Source organism: Triplophysa dalaica, chromosome 6 (genome assembly GCF_015846415.1).
Source record: "Triplophysa dalaica isolate WHDGS20190420 chromosome 6, ASM1584641v1, whole genome shotgun sequence".
Lineage (NCBI taxonomy): Eukaryota > Metazoa > Chordata > Actinopteri > Cypriniformes > Nemacheilidae > Triplophysa > Triplophysa dalaica.
The window spans coordinates 7471816-7495360 of record NC_079547.1 but is presented as its reverse complement, the minus strand read 5'-3'; the positions used below and the strand labels follow the sequence as shown (position 1 = coordinate 7495360).

The 23545-nt window shown below is 38.1% G+C and overlaps 1 protein-coding gene and 1 long non-coding RNA gene across 2 annotated transcripts; one reads left to right on the top strand and one right to left on the bottom strand.

The window, feature by feature from the left end:
- Positions 1-14260: 14260 nt before the first annotated feature.
- On the bottom strand, positions 14261-23156 carry LOC130424297 (uncharacterized). Its single transcript, XR_008906924.1, has 4 exons — positions 22628-23156; positions 15910-16092; positions 15489-15642; positions 14261-14383 (listed from the first exon to the last, which is right to left on the bottom strand). It is a non-coding gene; the product is annotated as an uncharacterized LOC130424297 (long non-coding RNA).
- LOC130424295 (poly(rC)-binding protein 3) lies at positions 14324-18969 on the top strand. Its single transcript, XM_056749830.1, has 12 exons — positions 14324-14398; positions 14737-14760; positions 14840-14872; positions 14947-15063; positions 15183-15314; positions 15520-15648; positions 15948-16022; positions 17104-17145; positions 17359-17437; positions 18062-18114; positions 18572-18741; positions 18847-18969. The coding sequence occupies exons 1-12, from the start codon at positions 14324-14326 to the stop codon at positions 18899-18901; spliced, it is 984 nt and encodes a 327-aa protein (XP_056605808.1). The 3' UTR covers positions 18902-18969.
- Positions 23157-23545: the final 389 nt, after the last annotated feature.

Below are 23545 nucleotides of genomic sequence, written 5' to 3'. Positions count from 1 at the left end.
CATGATTTATCGCAGCCCATAGATTGTATACAGTGCATCATGTAACGTTATTACGCAAGATAGAGGCCGTGTACAAAGTGCACAACTAAGAGAAACGCTTACTAGTGACTAGATACAAATTGTGTTTTCCCTGTTCAAAAAATCAAGTTATAGACATTCTTTAAGGGACAAACATATACAAACGCACAGCACAGAAAAATGATTGTTCTCCGTTCTAAATTTAAGTGGGGTGCATTATTACTGCCCCCTAGTGGAACATTCTGCGGTTGGATTTAGGTCATGCAGAGGACTTGCATGCAGCATTTCAAATTTAAATCGTCTCTGTACAAAATGTTCCTTTTAAGCAGATGGGGAAATTACGTAACCAATTATTATTTGATTTTTTATTATAATTATTGAACCTGTTTTTATTTGTATTAGGCTGTTACTTGATTTTAGTTAGGATTTCGGTCTGACGTGGCTAATTTGATGCAATACAAACAAAATCCAAAAGATGGAGCTAGCCTGCAGTGCTAGTGTAGTATACTGTAAATGGTCCATCCAATATTGTCAGATATTATGAATGAGGGAAAAATGAGAGAATCAAGAAAAAAATATGAATATATATTCATGCTTAACATGATATAAACTCAGCCAAAAAAGAAACGTCCCTTTTTCAGGAATGTGTATTTCAACAATAATGTTGTAAAAATCCAAATAACTTTACAGATCTTCAATGTAAAGGGTTTAAACAATGTTTTCCATGCATGTTCAATTAACCATAATCAATTAATTAACATGCACCTGTGGAATGGTCGTTAAGACCTTAACAGCTTACAGAGAGTAGGCATTTAAGGTCACAGTTCTAAAAACGCAGGACACTAAAGAGACTTGTCTACCGACTGTGAAAAACACCCAAAGAAAGATGCCCAGGGTCCCTGCTCATCTGCGTGAACGTGCATTAGGCATGCTGCAGGGAGGCATGAGGACTGCTGATGTGGCTAGGGCAATAAATTGCCATGTCCGCACTGTGAGACACCTAAGACAGCGCTACAGGGAGACAGGAAGGACAGCTGATCATCCTCGCAGTGGAAGACCACGTGGAACAACACCTGCACAGGATCGGTACATCCGAATATCACACCTTCGTGACAGGTACAGGATGGCCACAACAACTGCGCTAGTCACACCAGGAACACACAATCCCTCCATCAGTGCTCAGACTGTCCGCAATAGGCTGAGAGAGGCTGGACTGAGGGCTTGTAGGCCTGTTGTAAGGCAGGTCCTTACCAGACTTCACCAGCAACAACGCCGCCTATGGGCTCAAACCCACCTTCGCTGGACCAGACAGAAGTCGCAAAAAGTGCTCTTCACTGATGAGTCACGGTTTTGTCTCACCAGGGGTGATGGACGGATTCGTGTTTATCGTCGAAGGAATGAGCGTTACACCTAGGCCTGTACCCTGGAGCAGGATCGATTTGGAGGTGGGGGGTCCGTCATGGTCTGGGGCGGTATATCACATCACCATCGGACTGAGCTTGTTGTCATTGCAGGCAATCTCAATGCCTTGCAGTACAGGGAAGACATCCTCCTCCCTCATGTGGTACCCTTTATGCATCATCATCCGGACATGATCCTCCAGCAGGACAATGCCACCAGCCATACTGCTCGTTCTGTGCGTGAGTTTCTGCATGACAGCAATGTCAGTGTTCTTCCATGGCCAGCGAAGAGCCCGGATCTCAATCCCATTGAGCACGTCTGGTACCTGTTGGATCTTAGGGTGAGGGCTAGGGCCATTCCCCCCAGAAATGTCCAGGAACTTGCAAGTGCCTTGGTGGAAGAGTGGGGTAACATCTCACAGCAAGAACTGACAAATCTGATCCAGTCCATGAGGAGGAGATGCACTGCAGTACTTCAAGCAGCTGGTGGCCATACCAGATACTGACTGGTACTTTTGATTTTGAGCCTACCTTCATTCAGGGACACATTATTCTATTTCTGTTAGTCACATGTCTGTGAAACATTTTTAGTTTATGTCTTATGGTGTTGACTCTTTTAGTGTTCATATAAATATTTACACACATTAAGTTTACTGAAGGTAAAAACAATTGAAAGTCAGAGGACGTTTCTTTTTTTGCTGAGTTTATATACGTGATATATGAACACGAATTTTAGAAACACACACACACACACACATATAAAGAGTTTGGTCCTAAAATGAGATAACTCCATTAAAGAAAAAGAAAAATCCAGTTTTTTACTGTGTCATGTTTTTATTGTGTTTTATTGTGTTAATTAGTAATTTTGAGTTATTATGGCTTAAATCAAAACAAACCAACTGCAGTTTGATTGATATTATTGGAATGCACAATAAAAAACATGATTTTAGAAAAATTGTATCTTTTCTTGGAACCAAACTGACATCCCGTGGACCCGCCACCTGCAGGGGGGACCGTTAGGGGCCGGTGCTTAGTGGATCGGGCGGCAGTCGAAGGTGGGGGCCTCGACAACCCGATCCCTGGACGCGGAATCTAGCTCTAGGGACATGGAACGTCACCTCTCTGGCGGGGAAGGAGGCTTGAGGTTCAGAGATTCCGACTAGAGGCCTTCTTGGAGACTCTGGGAGGGGTGCTGGAAAGCGCTCAGACTGAGTGCTCCGTCGTTCTGCTGGGACTTCAACGCCCGCATGGGCAACGATAGTGAGACCTGGAGGGGCGTGATTGGGAGGAACGATTCCCCTGGTCTGAACCCGAGTGGTGTTTTGTTATTGGACTTCTGTGCTAGTTACAGCTTGTCCATAACGAACACCATTTTCAAGCATAAGGGTGTCCATCAGTGCACATGGCTCGATGATCGACTTTGTGGTTGTTTCATCTGACCTCCGGCCGTATGTCTTGGACACTCGGGTGAAGAGAGGGGCGGAGCTGTCAACTGATCACCACCTGGTGGTGAGTTGGATCTGATGGCGGGGGAGGAAGCTGGACAGACTCTGCAGAACCAAACGTACTCTCCAACTTCCACCTCCGACAGAGCTTCGACCAGTGCCTGTCGAGGGGCGGCAATCCCCGAACCCGGTGGTGGACACCGGAAGTAAGGGATGCCGTCAAGCTGAAGAGGAGTCCTAGGGGGGCAGCTGTTGACCTCGACCGGGGATATCATCGGGCGGTGGAAGGAATACTTTGAGGATCTCCTCAAACCTGCAGTTACGTCTTCCATTGAGGAAGCAGAGGCTGAGGGCTCGGAGGCGGACTCGTCCATCACCTGGTCTGAAGTCACCGAGGTAGTCAAGAAACTCCTCGGTGACAGGGCTCCGGGGGTGGATGAGATCCGCCCTGAGTACCTCAAGTCTCTGGATGTTGTGGGGCTGTCTTGGCTGACACGCCTCTGCAGCACCGTGTGGCGGTTGGGGACAGTGCCTTTGGACTGGCAGACCGGGGTGGAGGTACGGAGGTAGTGCTCCAACTATTGGGGATCACACCTCTCAGCCTCCCCGGTAAAGTCTATGCCAGGGTACTGGAGAGGAGAATCCGGCTGATGGTAGAACCTCGGATTCAGGAGGAACAGTGTGGTTTTCGTCCCGGTCGTGGAACACTGAACCAGTTCTATACCCTCTCCAGGGTTCTGGAGGGTTCATGGGAGTTTGCCCAACCAATCCACATGTGTTTTGTGGATTTGGAGAAGGCATTCGACTGTGTCCCTCGCGGCATCTTGTGGAGGGTGCTCTGGGAGAATGGGATTCGGGTCGGAGCAGGAGCTTGGTTCGCATTGCCGGCAGAAAGTCAGACTTGTTCCCGGTGCATGTTGGACTCCGGCAGGGCTGCCCTTTGTCGCTGGTTCTGTTCATGATTTTTATGGACAGAATTTCTAGGCGCAGCCAGGGGCCGGAGGGTGTCGGGTTTGGGGACCACACGATTTCATCTCTGGTCTTTGTGGATGATGTTGTCGTGCTGGCCCCATCAGACCAGGACCTTCAGCATGCACTGGGATGGTTTGCAGCCGAGTGTGAAGCGGCTGGGATGAGAATCAGCACCGTCCAAATCTGAGGCCATGGTTCTCAGTCGGAAAAGGGTGGCTTGCCCACTTCAGGTGGGTGGAGAGTCCCTGCCTCAAGTGGAGGAGTTCAAGTATCTGGGGGTCTTGTTCACGAGTGAGGGAAGGATGGAACGGGAGATTGACAGATGGATAGGTGCACCTTCTGCAGGAATGCGGTCGATTTACCGGTCAATCTATGTTCCTACTCTCACCTATGGTCATGAGCTGTGGGTCATGACCGAAAGGACAAGATCCCGGATACAGGCGGCTGAAATGAGCTTTCTCCGCAGGGTGGCTGGGAGATCCCTTAGCGATAGGGTGAGAAGCTCGGTCACTCGGGAGGAGCTCCGAGTAGAGCCGCTGCTCCTCCACACCGAGAGGGGACAGCTGAGGTGGCTCAGGCATCTTTTCCGTATGTCCCCTGGACTTCTTCCCGGGAAGGTGTTCCAGGCATGTCCCACCGGGAGGAGAACCCGGGGAAGACCTAGGACACGCTGAAGGGACTATGTCTCCCGGCTGGCCTGGGAACGCCTTGATGTCCCCCCGGAAGAACTGGAGTAAGTGTCTAGAGAGAGGGAAGTCTGGGCATCCCTGCTTAGACTGCTGCCCCCGCGATTCAGGCCAGGATAAGCGGAAGAAAATGGATGGATGGATGGATTTTTGTAATTTTGAGTTAGTATGGCTTAAATCAAAACAAACCAACTGCAGTTTGATTGATATAATTGGAATGCACAATAAAAAACATGATTTTTGAAAAAAATTATCTCATCTTGGAACCAAGCTCTGTATCTATTACCTATTTAACACTGAGTGGACACAAAACACTTAAGTATACTCCAGTAGACTACATCGGGATTGGCCTGCAGCCAAATTTCAGATTGTACTGCCGTTTTAAAGACTACATGCTTTCCTCATTTTGTTTTCAACACATATAGTTTAATATATTTATGGATATGGATATTAACTAATCATTATCTAGCCATGCATTTGTGATCCAATTGCCTTCACGATAATCATGTTTTTTCAGTGCTTTACATAATACATATATTGTCATTACATTAGATTTCATTAGATGTTTTGAAAACATCTAATGTTACTATGCATAAAGGTGTATTCAAAACTTAAAGTGTTAATGAAAATACACTTGTGATTAAGTAATAAGTTAACTTTGAACTTTTTATGAGTGGATGTAACTATTAGATTTGGCAGGAATTGTTACATGCTTGTGGATTGTACAGTGTATTGAGTTTGCCTAGGATGCTTCTCCCCTTCACGCCTCTCTGGGCTCATTAGATCACGGCCTGATTGTGTTCCAAGGCCTGTCGATGACTGAATAGAGACTAGTCACCTTGCTGGGGGCAATACAGCCTAGTTTCTAATAAAGAGGTGCCATTGTTGACTTGTCATAACCCATCAGATTTTATACTTCTTCAGTTAGTACTGTAAAAACCTGTGTATTGTTTAATCATGCATTCCTTTCCAGATAATAAGTTTAAGTGGTCATATAATATAATTATATTTTTATCCCCTCTTTTATTTTTAAATAGACATAAAAAGATGCTATACAAAGTAGGGTTAGAATAAAGGTTTAAGAGTTACATATTATTGTTACTTTTTTGTTGGTTTTATTATTTACAGGGCATGCCAAGTTACTGTTAACCCGGTTTGCTTCATTGATGTGTAAATGTTTCATGCAATGTTGTATTCGGTCATCTATTTGATGTCAGAGGGAGTACATTTTGTTGATCCAATAAATTCCCTTTTTCGCTGGTGAAAACGTGTCAAAGTATCACAGCACAGATGCGTCTTAAAAAATAAGAATAGCTTATTTTAAATGTTAATCTTTCATTAAATCTACATGCATTACATGTGAAGTGAAATATTTCAAGTAAAATATTTTTTGTGATTCAAATGATTCCTCCATGGCCTGGAGGCACGGCATGACTGGGATAAATGCCTGGCCCTGCTCTGGTTGCAAATAGTTTTCAAATGTCAATTATTTTGACAGGATTGTTTGTAAACAATGAAAGGTCTTTATTCATGATGTACTCTTTATTCTAATAAAAAACCTTATGCTTATAAATGCTGCAAAAAATGGCCACCGAGTCGGCCGGCTTCCCGAAAGGAACTTGGTTCTGGCCAATCAGTTCATAGCTCTGTGCATAGTGCCCTATCTCATTTCCCCTGTACATTATGACAAACAATGCACAACAAAAAGCTCAAAGTCAGCATTTCGGCATAACACAAAAAAAGTGTTGTATGACGCAGCAGATGGAAGCATAAATAACATAGATAAACTCTTAATAAAGGTCTTAAATAACGGTGCTACACGATTCTATAGAAGATCATTTTTTGTCAAAATTACATAAAGTACATTTAACACCTGAATAACCTTTCTGTTTCACAGAAGATTCTTTGTGACGAAAGAACGTTCTTCAGAGTATAAAAAAATAATAAAGAGATGGTGATTTGTGGAAACAAACATGGTTCTTCTATGGCATTGCTGTAAAGAACCTTTTAAGGTCCTTTATATTTAAGAGTAGATGGCTTCATTATTTGGACACAATGGACCAAAACCAGCAGATGAATTGGAACCTCATATCATGTGGAAACTTCACACTGGATTTCGGGAGCTTAGATTTGGTGCCTGTCTGGACCCTTAATTTCAAAATAAAATGCAACATTTACTCCGGAAAGAAGACTTTGGACCTCAGAGCAACAGTCTGTCAACAGTTTCTGGACAGCTATCAAGTCATCAGTCTTCCTCATGATTGTAGTTGTTATTTGTACTTAACTAGTTTACATGTTATAAGTCTATATGTCACATTTTTTGCCTACTCAGGATATTAAGTTTTTTTATCCCAAAGCAGTACTTGAATTCACAATGACATGATTATTTAGCATTGAGTCTTAAGGGCTCAAAAGATTGTCTGAAACCAAGAGCCTGTGTACTTTAAGCATCTGATGAAAACATGAGCTGTCATTCAGAGGGTTAAGAAGTCTTTAATGGAGCCACGTCTGAACATGGACTTTGTTTCTTTTGATTAGGCAGCCTTTCTCTGCAGAACAATCTGGAGCTCCAGTGCATTGCCTGTTTTAATGTGGAACAAATTTAATGCTCTATTTACGTCATCATCCCAGGGGCTATTCAATAGTCGGGAGGCTGCGTATCACCCCTGTTCTGGTCGCAACAATAATCGTAAATAAAATTTGTTGTGAGGCGTTTCAAAACTCTTAAAAACTTGCATTTTGCCATTAAAAAAACTAGTGTGTTTATGTATGGAAAAACCATAGGAGCAAATTATGGTAAATTGGTTTTGAAGCTATTAGAATGAAGTAGGACACACAACCACATTGTGGTTTATCTACTTCAAGCTCCCTTTAATGTCCTGTGTAACTACAAGCCTGGAAGAAGATGTATACAAAGGCTTCCTGAACGAAGCGATTCAATCATAATGACAGAAAATTAATCCCTCCACAACTGTCCCGACATCACCATGGATTTGCTCTGGGTCACTTAATCCACGGAGGAGGAAGCTAAAGCTCAGTGTAATACTGGCATGGTTGAAACGTAAATTCTTAGTCTAGTATAGAGTACATTAAGCGAACCAAAGAACAGGACAATCCAACACAAAAAAAACAATGCCTTCTATAGAATGCTATGTGTGTAAATACTGTGTCAATATCATTGTGGTCTTTGATGAGAGGAAGCATGTAGCATACTTTGAGTCTTTAGTCTGAAACTGTGGTGCTTTGTTTGGTGATAATTGGGGATGGAAGTAATTGGGGTACTTGTGTAACATTTTGTAGAAGTAAATACATTATATACCATAAAAAAATTGTCGAAAATGACTGCCTCAGGGTAAAGGACCGGGATGACATAGATGGAGCATCATCCAATGATTGTGTTGAATTTCCAGTGTTTCTCATTGGACAGATCTAAAAATCTCACAGGAGGGGAACCCCTGTGCCCCTGCGCCCATGGACGTCCGACCCGCTTTCAGCACTTTATAAAAATCTAGATCGAACCCCAAAATCATTTCGGTCAAGCTGCCTTTAGCGTCATTCTGTTTCGCCGGAAATGTCACGTGTCATGACATTCTATTCACATGACTCTAAGCTCTAGCCAATTGGGTGCTACCTTTCGATCTGAGTTAACCAGGAGGATTGGGAAAAAATAAATTTTCCCTTTGGATGACGTTCTGTTTTATAATAATCTTTTCGCAAACGTCGAAAGTGGTGGCCATCTGTCTCCAGTAGCACCAAAGGTAAAGCCTCTTCTTGAGCTTTAAGATTTAGGGTTTTTGGGATTGTTTGAAGGGTTTTTAAATTAACATGGAATTGTAATGGCGTCATATAATTTTGTTGGTTGATAGATTGCTTCGATACTTTTAAAAAGAAATGCATTCTGATGTTACTCTTATTTTGATGATTAATTTTAAGTTGATCCAGACTGGGTTTTAAACACATTAAATGACTCTGATTTGAAACTATAGTTGTGTTTTCAAGGCCGACCACAGGTCAACGATATTACTAATTCATTATACGGAACAACTATTGTTTGATATTGTTTTGGAAATGGCTCGATTTAATTCTCTACGACATGCCTTAATGAGTCATTACACCTAATTACACAAATACAAAAGAGCTGTACATATTGGAGAGAAGTATTAGTCATCTCTCGGGAGAACTGGTCAATTGGATGTTCTTTATTTTATCTTTACTGCTTTCTGCAACAATTCATATCTCTAGACTTTTCTATGGATTTCTTCCCCAGATTTGAATGAAGTGCAGTTGTTTTTTGTATGTGACAGATACTGTACGCATTCAAATTGACTTTGAGTAGAATTGAACCAAATGGGACAAAAGAATCACATAAGCAGGTTTGTCTCAATTAATGCAGTTATGTTTGTTAGGGGAATTCGATAAAGTGTCTGAAGAAATGTATTTATTAATGTCATTAATGCCATCATTTATTTAAAAAGAAAATGTACCTAAAGATGCTCTGGTTGCCGTTATGTTAATACAATTTTTTTTTGTAAATGTCCCTTCACTGAAATGAAAGCTTTTTTTAAAGGCAACCCTTGGGGAAACCCATCTGGTCAAAACCTTGCAGTTTTTAATAACATATTGAGTTTTAAATTCAACACACACACATTAATTCCAATTCATTTTTTGTTTATTCAAATTTTAGTGTTGTCATGTTTTTGTCCTGGTCAGTTAAATCACTATGGATGATTACTTATGAAAGTTTGACTGTTAATAAATGTTGAATGACGTCCATTGGCACACTATGCATTGGTTAAAAGGTTTTCTTATTTCAGATCCTTCTCTAAAAATCTGTTTGACAGTAACTGATGTGGACGGATGCAGATTAACTACAACGAAAAATCTAGCATGTAAACTGTTTAAAAGCTGTTAGTTATGATGATTACCAGATAATGAAAATTATATACAATTTATGTTTTATCTGTTTTATGTTTGTGGGGAAAAAAGCTTTTCAGCAGACTCTTAATGACACTACACTCTTAAAAATAAAGGTGCTTCATAATGCCATAGAAGAACCCTTTTTTTGTCTAAGCGGTTCTATAAAGAACTTTTAACATCTAAAGAACCTGTCTGTTTCACAATGGTCTTCAAATTATAAAAAGGTAAGAACTGTGAAGAACCATTTAAGCACCTTTATTTTTGAGAGTGTAAATTGGTTACTTCAAACTGCGCTTAAAAGTCATCACAGTTTCATTATAGATCACCAACAAATTACAGTGACACAATTACAATGAGATTCACAAGAAAATAAACCCATGTTAGACACTACAGTTTAAGAAATAAGTACTTTTTAGCTGTCATGGGGTGGCACCGTAATGGGTTCCTTTTTGCACCCCTAAAGGTACAAAACATAGAATTATGTATCTTTGTGGGGTACATCATTCTACCCTGAGGACCTAATGTTTACCTTTAAGGGATCAAGGGTACAATTAAATGTTTTGTTTCCCTAGAAACAAAATCGTACCTTCCTAGTCTTTCTTTTTTAAATGCACTGTATTATTCAGTATCATCGAATACTCAGCGAATGGGGCAAAATCATTCCATCGTGCATGACATTAAAACAACAACTGTACAAAAAATAAAGGGGGAAAAGAAAAAGACATCTTATATAACACAAGCATCTAAATAAAGTGGCCTCTTTTCTTTTCAATATCACCGTCTATCTGCATTTAATGCAGTTCATGCCTCAGTAGATTTAGAAAAGGCTTCATCTTTTATTGTTAGAGGAACTCTATTTTAGCCACAAAGCAAAGAGTAAAAACCTTCTTCTACACCGAGAACAGGGCAGAGATGCGCAATGGAAAAAGGGGGGGGGGCGTGTTTTCTGAGCATTGCTCAGCCATGCAAAAAGCGTGCTTAATTTGATAGCCGCTACAGAGGAAGAGGCCAGAAGCTCTTTAGCAGAAAGCTTGACCCACTTTCTCCATCAGATGTCAGGAGAAACGCTGCTCTTACGGTGCTGAACAATGCGCCAGTTCGGTCACGATTAACGTAAGCACAAATGGCAAACTTGCCAATAAACATAAAACAAATTTGGGTTCAGCCAACTTTAATAGTGTTTGTGTGCAAGTGCGTGTGCTCATGAGACTGTTGAAATGAGAATAAATTTGTTCATTTGAAGCAAACATGCCTCAAACGGCACCATATTTGGCATTTTTGTTTCTCTACAACCTCATCTCAACACAATTCAAAATCAAGTGGCTTGTTCGCACTCACTGTACAGTATAGTATTGACTTTATTAACTGACATAAAAGGCTTTTTTGCATTGTGAGTCCATTTTATACTTGACCTCAGAGAATCAGAGCTCATCTATGATCCTCTCTGACAAAAACATTCCATCTGTTGGCTATTTCAGCCTGACTGGCTGTGCTGTGTATAATCCTCTTTTATGTAACTGTTTGAATATTATTGTCATCTTCAAGCATTTCTCTTCTTTCCAAATTTTTTTTGATTATTCAGGATCACGATGCAGCAAAATGTAAATTGTTTCTTTGTCATTTTTTGTATCACACAGATGATGTTATTTCTACTCTGTTAGGTCTGGCACTGAACCTACAGTGGATTTTGTAGATTACTTTTTGCTATTTAGTGGTACTAGTCACTAACCCCTGGATGCTGTTAATCTGGATTAAGGTCTTTATGTAATCTGGCATCCTGTGGGAGATTGGACATCTGGCTGTAAATCTGTCTCAGTTTTTGCATATTAAACTTGCCAAGAACCGCCCACTCTGCCTGACTGACGTTTAGGTCAATCAATTACATTTCTTTTTCTTTTGTTCCATTTAGGGCAGGGTTTATCAGAGATTGCAGTACAATAATACAATAATAGACTGGCATGACAACGTTTTTTCCTTTCTTCTCTACATACAAGTGTTGCAGAAACCACTAAGAAAATTTCTAAAGGTTCACTCAAATGTTGATTGCCGCCATCTCTGAAATGTCGTTGCCTTGGAATTATGAGGTTCTATTTGCAGTCTTACTAGTTTTGAGATGATGATCTTAAAAGTTTTTGGATTCCACTTACCTTTGAAGAGTAAACATTTTTGTTTCAAAAAAAGTCCCAGATTGAACACGACGTAAAGAAAAAAAATTACATAATGTTAATAAATTATCACAAAATAAGAATATGTTAATAGCTCAATTTTAAATTAAAATGTCAGATTAAACTTTATGATTTCAAGGTGACGATATGTTAAATGATGCTTATCACCAGCAGCAAAACTTTTCTGTTATAATCTAACAATCACTAACACCTACCCAGTGTTGGGTAAATTACTCTGTAAAAGTAATTAATTACTAGTTACTAATTACATATGCAATAGTGTAATTAGATTATAGTACAAATTAGCCTTCCCAAAAAGTATTTATTTACTTATTACTTTCTATATCCTTCATCAACCTTGATTAGCTAAGCAATACATAGATAGACACGAAACGACTCTTAATTCATTCAAATAAATGATATAACACTACATAAAGTACTCTTAATAACTGACCTAAGTATAACAAATGTGAGAAAGATACAAATTTAAAGTTAGAAATTTAATGTTAATTCCTCTATTGTATAGGTTACAGAGTTTTTAATTAAATTACATCCGAAGTAACTAGTTAAATTACAGAAAAAAGAAGTGTAGTCCCTTACTTCACTTTTTTTAGGGAAAAATTATTAAATTACAGTGACTAATTACTTAGTTACTAGTTACACCCAACACTGTCCCTACCCATATGAAAAATATGTAGAGTACTTTTTGTATTAAGATCTAAATATTTTGACATTTCATTCTACGACATAAACAGACCAGTTATAACCCGCTTGTGATATTATAAAGTTTTAAACCTTTCTTAAATATGGCGGTTGCTCACAAGTTCCTATACATTGGCGGATATGAATCTCTAAAATGTGGATGGGGATATATTCATTGAGTAATTTTGGAACACGTTTTTAATAAAGTTTGAAAGAGTTCTTGAACTTCTTTTAGGCTTGGTGGTGGTGATGTTGATGTCGAGCTACCACGGTGTAGTTTGTTTATAGCCTCATAATAGCATTTTACTTCTGGTGATTGTATTTAGGCTTCAAAAATAAAAAATGTTATACAATAGACTATATGGCTGCTGTCCAGTGTTGGGTAAGTTACACTGAAAAAGTAATTAATTACTAGTTACTAATTACATATTCAATAGTGTAAGTAGATTACTGTACAAACATGTCCTATATCAACCTTGATTAGAATTGATAAGGATAGACATAAAATGACTTATTTAATTCATTCAAATAAATTATAAAAAACTACATAAGTTATTCTTATTAACTGACCAATGTTACAAATGTGATACATTAAACCATACATTTTAATGTAAGACTTATACTTTTGATGTCATTTCCACTATTGAATATATTAAAACGTGTTTAGTTAAATTACATCAGAAGTAACTGTAATTAAATGACAGAAAAAATTAGAGTAATCCCTTACTTTACTTTTTCAAGAGGAAAGTAATGAAATTACAGTAACTAACTACTTAGTTCCTACTGACACCCAACACTACTGCTGTCCTTCTGAAGCTATGCAATTCAGCCATAACTATAACAAGTCAGCAAGCTCAAATCAGTTGCTTCTCATTGAGGATATAATTAATTTATATCCAGTCTGCCCTATTGAAGTCATTATTTTTGGACAAATGCAATGTTCCAGTATAGAAAGTACTGGGCACACGTTTATTTTACAGTATCTCCTAAGCTGTTCATGGCATGTAATTAAACACTCAGGAAATATAGGAAATGGTGTTATGATATCCAAACATATCACATTTAGAAATAAACAAATGTGATAGGTCGCAACTTTATATTTATATTTACAAATATGAATAGAAAAAACAACTGAAAAGCACGGTGAAAATGCTAAATTCTTTTATCATTTACTCACCCTCATGTCTTCCAAAACTGTATGATGGTCTTTTATATGCATAGCAAAAAAAGAAGAAATTTTGAAGAATATTGGCCCTACCTGTGTAACAACTCACAGACTACACTCCCCATAATGCCTTGCACCTGATTATCAAACGATTAAACCCGCACCTGACACTCATTACCTGGACCCTTTATATGTTTGCCATCCGTCTTTGTTCATGGTCAAGTCTAGTTGTAAGTTGTTACATATTCTGTGTTATTTCTTAGCGCTGACTGCTAAGTAGATGTTGTTACTGTTCTCTGGATGTTGATCTGTTCTGATTCTAATGGATGTTATACTCTGTTGAGTCTGTACCCGTGGTTGTTCATTGTTTGCACTACTTGCTACTATAAACTGGATTAACACTACTTGAGGTTGTCATCGTGTCTGTCATCAGTGTGTGCCGTTTCACACTGGCACAACATTTTTCAACAAGATTTATTATGTGTTCCACAGAAGAAAGAGTCATAAAATGATCACTGGTTAGACATCTAATTATGAAATGAAGCATTTAGAATTGATATGTTCATTGAAAAAATACACTTTTCATTGTTCATTGAAAAAATACACATTTTTTATACCAATAGGACGGTGTATACTTATATACAAAGCCTCCCACATTACACTTATTTCATTAAACATTTGTAAGTCTAACAATATTTTAGTAATTTAATCTTTCTGTGAAAGAAAAAGTTTACTTCCATCTTTTCAATGTCTTTTTGTCTTTTTAAGTGACTGTGAGGTTACTACTTGCCCCTGTATTCCTCAGTCGCTCCTGTGAATTCCTTACTCGTTCACCCAGACCCAAGTCCCAACCATGGAACCCACCAAAGTTCAGTCAGAAGGAGGGCTCAATGTCACTCTGACCATCAGGCTCCTTATGCATGGAAAGGTACAAGAAACAACATGCATCAGGTTGTGATACATTTCCATACAATACTGTACAAGTGACAGAGTACAAGAGTTTTGTTAGACAAAAAAGTCTCTCCCCTAAACTTTATAGAGTAGGCTATGTCATAATATACAAAAAAGTTTTCAGAGTAATCTGTCAGATCTTCCCTTCCCAGTCACTACCTACATGAGTTTGTTTTACTGTTTTCACAGCTTTGTTGCTTTTGTAAGCATATCTGTAAGCATATCCTCTCCTGTCAGATTAACAAATGCAAAGTATTTGAGAATTTAATTCAAATCACAGCATCACAATTAATATTTTGTCTTCTTCACTTGCAGGAGGTTGGCAGCATTATTGGCAAGGTCAGGAAACCAAAACAATTTTACTGTAATTTTTTCATTCTAAATGATTGACATTTAGACAAAATGTATATTTTTTCAGAAAGGGGAAACTGTGAAAAAGATGCGCGAAGAGGTAACTTTAAAAGGATTCTCATCAATTTTATTTTATCATCACTACTATATTAACAACACATACTATATCTACAGAGTAGTGCACGTATAAACATTTCAGAGGGGAACTGTCCAGAGAGGATCGTGACCATCACAGGACCCACAGATGCAATTTTCAAGGCCTTCGCCATGATCGCGTACAAGTTTGAAGAAGTATCAGACTTCATAAATTCCCATATCCTTCTTGAAATGATTATATAGCACATCAAAATGTTGCTTCTATAAAATGAGGTCTGATAAAATGTTAAAGATGGTGTTCTGGTTTCCCATAGGATATCATTAATTCTATGAGCAACAGTCAGGCCACAAGTAAACCTCCAGTGACTTTGCGCTTGGTGGTGCCGGCCAGCCAGTGTGGCTCTCTAATTGGGAAGGGGGGTTCTAAGATCAAGGAGATGAGGGAGGTATGTCACATGGTTACGAATTCATTGTTTCATAATTCATAAACTGCAACATTTCTTACGATGCAAGTATGTTTAGTATGTATAGAATGTTACCTTTACTTCAATTCAACAGTCGAAACAAACGAATAAAATTAGAGCAACTAAAAAAGAGAGAAAATCTGTGTTTCTATGTACCCTGGCTGATAGTGCTACGCTTGGTTTTCAGTCAACAGGTGCACAGGTACAGGTGGCTGGAGACATGCTGCCCAATTCCACTGAGCGGGCAGTCACTATTTCAGGTGCTCCTGAGGCCATTATCCAGTGTGTAAAACAGATCTGTGTGGTTATGCTGGAGGTAAGAACAAGAGAAGAAAACAATTCACTGCGTCTTTTAAAAATATATTTTCTGATGCAGTTTTAAAGGGATATTTGAAATGAAAATTAAGTTACTCATCCATTCAAGACCTGTACTGTATATGACCCACTGACTTCCACTGATGTTGCTTTGTGATCTTCTGTACATTTTAAGTCATAACCAGGTTTTGAATGAAATGATGGTGAATACATATTGCATTTTTCTTATTCTCTGCGCTCAGTTGTTTTCTCTAAGTCTTACTTTTCCAATCGTGTTTGTCCTATGTTGTCCTGTTCCAGTCCCCACCCAAAGGCGCTACGATTCCGTACAGGCCCAAGCCTGCCACCACACCAATTATTTTCTCTGGTGGGCAGGTAAGAGCAGATACTCTGGGAGCACCGACCACAGCCAATCTCAGCTTGTTACTGCAACATCAGCCTCTGCCTGTGAGTATGGTCAGAAAATAAACTTCAGTTGTCAAACCTACCGACTGTTTTGACCTTTCTAATTGAGGATCCGTCAAATTTATTGATAAAGAATGTGATAGGGGGACAAATCTTAGGCTTCATTCTTTGCCTCATTACTAAAGGGATAGTTCACACAACCCTTAAGGTGAAAAATGACTAACACAGCCCTTAAATAAATAAAAATACTGCACCATTGACTTAAGACCAGGTTTTAGTTGGTCAATTTTAAGTTGCCTCAAAATTGCAAAGCACCATTATTGTACCTGAACACACCTCGTCTTCAGAGCAGCACCTAAGATAATATATATTAACAAGCCACTGCCATTACAAAGAATGGAGAGGTAATGCAATCCTAAATATGCCCGCTCTTAAAAGCCCCGCCTTCCAGTAGAACGATCCAATCGTCACTCGATAAAGTCTGACGATCCTCTGGGGCGGAGCTTATCTGAGGCGCTTGCTAGCCTATTTGCATTTTATTGCAATATAAGCTTAGCAAACTGAAGTTATGGTACAATCCACATCGGGTTTAATTATTTGCCAGCGATTTTAGAAATATCTGCCTTTCACCGAGATTCCTTCATTGAGATAGGAATGTTGACCTGCCATGACGTACATAACTGCCTAGAGGTGTTACAAACATGTTCGCCGAGTGGCACGATTTCATGAACAGACTTAACCTGCAACGGATGGGCACAAGTGCATTTGCTATTTAGACAACGTGGCACTGCATGCAAAAATAATAACTGTGTTGGGCTGAAACTAGCATAAAAACTTGCTTCCCGCCTGACATTGCACTGCGCCAGGTGTATGATAGGACACGTTGTGTTGAAAGTATATATTTATATGTAAAAAAGCCACCAGTGATGTTGTACATCTTAGAAGTTGTCTGAATTGGCTTAGGTTTAGCCGATGAGGCATTAGTAGTAGTATTCCCTGTTGTTTGAAATCCCCTGATTCCCTGTATGAAGATTTTCTTTCCTTTCCATAGACATACACCATTCAGGGACAATACGCCATCCCCCACCCGGACGTGAGTAAACGTCCATTACAATCTTACATTTTACTTTATCTTAGTACTCTTCTTAACCTTTTCTTAGCTTTATTAATATTGATACAGCTTAAAGATCTGTTTCTATGTGTCTTTATACACAAGGCCTTGTTAGTGTCTAACAAGAGTTTGTGAAGGTCCAGGCAGGACTCATAATAACCTGTTAGGTGTACTGATCCTCCTCCCTCCCCCCAGCAGTTGACAAAGCTCCATCAGCTGGCAATGCAGCATTCCCCCTTTACCTCCCTTGGACAGACCACCCCCGCTTTCCCTGGTACGTACCTTAACCCCCCCCCCACTAAACACCCTTAAGTCTATACCTGTAGATCTTTTGTTCACTTTTTTGTCTTTCAAACTTATCCCCATGCAGGTAACTTGACAATACGTAATTTATCAGGGCTCGACATTAACACTTGTCCACTTGTCCGGGACAAGTGAATGTTTTGAGAGAGAGAATTTTGCTTGCCTGACCGGACAAGAAACTTGAAAAAAAATAACATTCAGGGCTTTACAGTGTGATGTAGATAGAATAATAATAATAATAAGAGCATTAGACAGAGCTGGGTGTTTGTGTGAAGTGCGTTTGTAGTTGTGCTTCTTTATTTGGGACAATTATCAATGGCCCCCCACCCTGAGCATGGAACGCTTCAAACGTAATACCACTTTTTATCAAATTTGGTGAATGTAAAATGTACTTGTGCGAAGGACAACCACATGACAATGCTTAATGTCAAGCCCTAAGTCTTGTATTGCATTTCAAAATAATAAATTGTTGACTGAAAAACTCTCATAATGTTTAAAAGTATAGTATGTAATAAAGAACACAATAGCAAGAGAATGTTTACGTATTTTTAACTGTACAAGATCTGATTTTCTCTCACACTTATTGTGTTTCTAGGTCTGGATGCCAGTTCACAGGCCAGTACTCATGAACTCACCATTCCAAATGATGTGAGCATTTTTCCTAACCACCTTATTAAACATATTATATGAAAGTAGAAATATCCCATTCAAATTCCATTACAAAGCAGACAAAAATCCTGTTGATTTTCACCAAAATAAAATCAGATCTTTGGCAGCTGGGGCACCGGTAGTTAGAGCATGGCACTTAAAATGCCAAGGTCATGGGTTCGATCCCAGGGGATTGCACATAGACAGATTTTTTTATAATATAATGCAATGTAAGTCGCTTTTGATAAAAGCATCTAACAAATGTGTAAATGTAAATGTAAATAAACCATAAAATAACTGTTTTTCCTGTAAATTATGTTTTTCCCATTTTCTCGTAAATAACAGTTTATAAGTTGAAAATTCTGTAAAAACATTTTTTTAAGATGTAGAAAAATAACTGGTTGAAAATCCAAATTCATAAATACCTTATGAAGTCAATCTCTCTTTATGTTTTCAGTTAATAGGCTGCATAATTGGACGCCAGGGCACCAAAATTAATGAAATCCGTCAGATGTCTGGAGCTCAGATCAAAATTGCTAATGCCATGGAGGGGTCAACAGACCGTCAGATCACCATCACAGGCCCTCCTGCCAACATCAGCCTGGCACAGTACCTCATAAATGCCAGGTGAGATCTACTCAGACAGTAACATTGAACTGGTTAAAATCGATTGAAACCCAAAATGATGCTTATACTGTACATGCCTTCAAATTCTTCCTGTACTGTTTGCAGGTTCAGAGATGTGGCAGCCATGTGGACCGATCCTTCGACCATGACCACCTCCTGAAGTCATTATGCTCTTTTCATCTGACAGTACGCTATTGAATGGTTTTTGGGTCCCGCAGTCTTTGTAAAACCTGAATAAGACCTAAAGTAGTCAGAAGTTTGTTTCTCAGGATGTTTGGATTGCATTTTATGTAATTCAGCCCGTTTATTCCATAAAACAAGTCTTCTAATTAGCAACCTGTATTTAAATCATTTGTATTAATTAATTAACTTGGAATTGTGTCTGTGTACAATGATATATAATTAACTTTCTTGTTAATTAGGTTTTAGTTTTAGAACAGAAAACTTAGCATGCTGAATGTCTAGCATCTGTTGTGCTCTTATTTAGCTTAAATGCTTTCTCAATATTTCATATTTAAAAATTTATTCAAGTAATAATACATCTAATGTCAACAATAAAATACTTGATGTATTATTTAGATATGCATGTGGCTGAAAAGATGGTTCTTAACAAAATCAGTTGTAACAAAACTTTACAGTAAATAATTGAGGTAGAAATAGCTAGTTTATATATCCGCAGTAAATTTCACACAGCTGTTAAAAATATACACAAAGGATATAACCTAATGTCTAATTTATTTTTTTATTACTCATTTAAAATATCCACATTTTCTCTGGTTCTAAAAGAATCCTCTATTCAACATTTACAATACAATTACAGAGAGACCGCTGCATGTGTAGTCTGACCATTTACAGCCTTTCAAAAAGACTAATGTATGATTGATTGTTTGATTTTTCTTGGGTAAAAATATTATTCACTACATGTGTAGCTAACGGTTTATGATGCAATACTGAAACTTTATTTAATGCTTTGTAGTGCTCTGTATGCAATAATGTGAATATTTTATTGACCGTGTCATGTTAATTTAGACAGCTTTATTGGTGTTAACTGTAAATCATTAGTAAGTGATGCATTTATTTGCCAATGTATTTGTGATTATAAGGAGGCAAGTAATGGATGTTAATTTGAATGTAATGATATGATCTTTTAATGGGACATTTGATATTTAAAGAGGTTCCAGACTGTCTATAACAACAGCCCTCAAATGTTGATTTTGCTTGTCGGGTGATTTTAAGTTTTCTTTTCAATTGTGTCTCAATAGTTTGTATAACAGTTCGATTTGCAGAATGTTTATTATTTATATCAATGGACTTGATGAGTTTCATTCAAATGTATTACTAATTTATGTATGCATTTTAGTGTTGTGATAATTTGTATGTAAGATAAAATGTTATTTACTCAGACTGCATTGTAAGAGTTATTAATAGGAACAAAAATAAGTTTCTTTTCCAGTTACTAAGACAGTTTAATATACTCTAGATAAACAAACCATTTTCGAATTCATTCACACCAACATAATAGGGTCCAAATTTACAAAAATAATAAATATTCTGAATGTCTCAACAAATTTGTCAGGGTTTTCTATTTAAATAATATCCTGTATCTTCCAAGATTCCATTATGGTGAACTACACTGTAAAATCGAATTAGTTGATCTTACTTAAAAAAAGCATGCAAACCGATTGCCATAAAAAAACTAAGTAAAATGAAATCGTATTGTTGAGTTCAAGTAACTTAAAAAATTAGTTCAGATGTACTCTTGACTTAGTGTGGAGTACTCAGAATTAACTATTATTGCCAATTTAATAATTTCCATTAGATTTATTGCATTCATCATTAGAGTTTTAAGTTCACTAATTCTTTTTTTTTATTTCACATAAATGTTAATCTAAAAATGCATATATCAAACACCTTGACTTGTGCAACACAAAACGAGCAAGAGGAGACTGATCTCAGAACTGTATGCAAAGACTATCCTCATTGGTAACAAACACATGAGGTTCGCAGACCCTAATCACATGCACATGTCTTCTAAACAATGGTAACCACAAAACTGAAAAATATGTCAAACTCTTCTAAATATCTAAGAGAAGTGAACATTAAACACTATCAAGTCTTTAATTTAACTAAAAACATATAAAATAATCATATTTTTTAAAATGTACTCTCCTAATGCAGTCTGGCGCAAAGCATGTTGGGAATCTTTTCTGCATAAAGGCAAGATCTGCTCTCCACTGCCTCTTACTGGCGTAGTAAAGTAATGGCTTCGCTTGCCGCTACTTGCTTCATTTAAGTAAAATATACTAAAGGCGAAAAGTAAGTTGTTCTATTTCCCCTACAAGTAATCGTAACTTAATAAAAACTAGTAAAGATATACATTTTGACAACTGAGTAAAGTTAACAAATAATTTCTAAGTAAGGACAACTATTAGATTTTACAGTGTATTTCTATCCACATATAGGCCCTACTTTGATTTCCATCCTACACAAACTTAGACTTTTGAGAATTACATAAACCGATTTTTTTGACTTTTTTTAAGAAACCTTTATATTTTTTACGAGTTATGTAGGAACTATGTGTTCCTATATGCTTTGACCAGAGAATCAGCCATCATAGAAAAATAAAAGTCTACGTTTTTCAAGTAACATTTTTGGCCTTTCATTATTCTGAAACCAGTCTATTTATAATATGCAGAGAAGAGTTTAAAATGCTGTCTAATTGTATGGCAGTCTGGGGTTTGGAGGATTGACAATTCAAATTTGGGTTTGGTACAGTAAAGCATCCAAGAGCCATTTCAACCTTGATGTGTCCACTAACAGAGATCTTATCAGCGTCCTTCCTCTATCTCATTTCCTGTGACAGGAAAAGTCGTTCTTAATATAAGTGCTCATAACTGGCCACATCAAAGAACCCTTAAGTTTTGAAGGGTACAATTTATGGACACTTTGCCCCAAATGATGCTTTGTGCAGATTCTTTGTGTTACAATAGCGCCCTCTTGTGGACATGGGATGATGACACAGAAGGGAATTTCAAGAAACAGTTGTTTGGTCCCCAACACCCTTAGAAGTCCTTATTCCAGAAGGTTAACCCTTTTAAGGGCTTATGGCATAGGGATGAGCCCTTAGAATGAAACACATAGCTCCTGTTACGTATAGGCCCGGAACAACATAATCGTTACTCATCTAATTAAGAGAGGAACATTTTGGATAATTTATTTAAAGTGCTTTTGGCTGATCTTTCAATTAGATTTTTTGTGTAAATGTGCATGATAAACAATAATCTTTAATAAAAAAAAACGTCAGTTGATCACCACATTAGCAAAAGCGGTGAAATGTAATCACAAAGTGTTTACCAATTAGACTTCGCTTTATCTTAAAGGCCACGTTCCCCACGATCGCATTTTCAACCTTTAGTTACTGTGTATTGTTGCTGTTAGAGCATAAATAATACCTGCAAAAAAAATAAAGCTCAAATTCAGTGCCAAGCGAGATATTGTCTTTAACATAATTCGCTTTTCAAGGACTACAGAGAACGGCTGGAATCGGACAACAGCCCGCCTCTTCCCGGGTACATGATGTCATGCTTTTAAAAACCATCGCCCAAAGGAATATGCATAAAGATGGCCGAGGTCTTCCTTAAAGAAGAGGAAGAACCGCTGGAGTAGTGTCTGGTTATCAGAGATTGTAAACATTTGACTGAGCTATGCGCTAAACTACTTTCACTTTCATCACAGTCCTACAGCTGATAATAAGAATTCGGCTACACACATTCTAAGATAACCATCAGTCAAATAACAGCTTCCATGACTTTAACATCGGCTGTGAAAGCTGTTCTGGGTAATACACTGATTTTGTGTGTGTGTGTGTGTGTGTGTGCGCGCTTACCTCTTAAACACTTCTATGAAAAGTCCTTTGAAATCCTGCTTGCAAATGTCTCCTGGTCAATCTGCTTGTTTTTTTATCCAACTCGGGTCCAATATAAAAACCCACAACTAATGCTTCTGTTATTAATGTTAATTAGTATGACCATTCTGACGCCATTCGGTCCGTGTCATTTCCCTCGCCATCGTAGGAAAAAAATACGATCTCTGTCCAAAATGACGTTTGCACAAAGAAGACCTCCATTACACTTCAATGAATCCCGATGTTTTAACTGATAAAGTGAAGTTGACTCCATTTTTACTGTTGTGTTTATTGCGAAAAAAAAAACAAAGTTTATGATTACACGTGCACTGAGACGTGCACCGACTTATCATAACAGCCTGAGAAGCTGAAACTCGCTGATATGGTATGGGTGGGACATTTCACTCACACACTCTAAGCGGGAAACCAATCAAGACAGACCGGGTCAGCTTTACCAATCAGAGCATTTCGGAAGGTGGGACTTTATATAGATCGGAAGAAATCCAGTAGTTTTGTTAAAAGAGGGACAGACTTGAAATATGTGAATTATAGATTTTGAAAAAATAAACATGAACATCCATTGTTAAACACCCAAAAAACATAATCAAAGCCTCAAAAACAGTAAAGACTGGCTCCTTTAACCAAAAGACAGAAAAGCGTTACATTTTAAATGTTATTTAGAGTATATATAAGTCGAGGTCCTGTACAGGGCAGAGGACCCCTGATGAAGAACCTCAAAAAGAATGCGGAGGAGACCAGCCTGCCGCATCACATTTATCTAGCATGGAAACCCCTGATAATAAAGCTTTAGAAGAATCTAAAATAAAAACATCATAAAATTAATCCCACCCACATTAAATGGCAGACCGTACAAGGTTTTTTAATATCACATGTTAAACA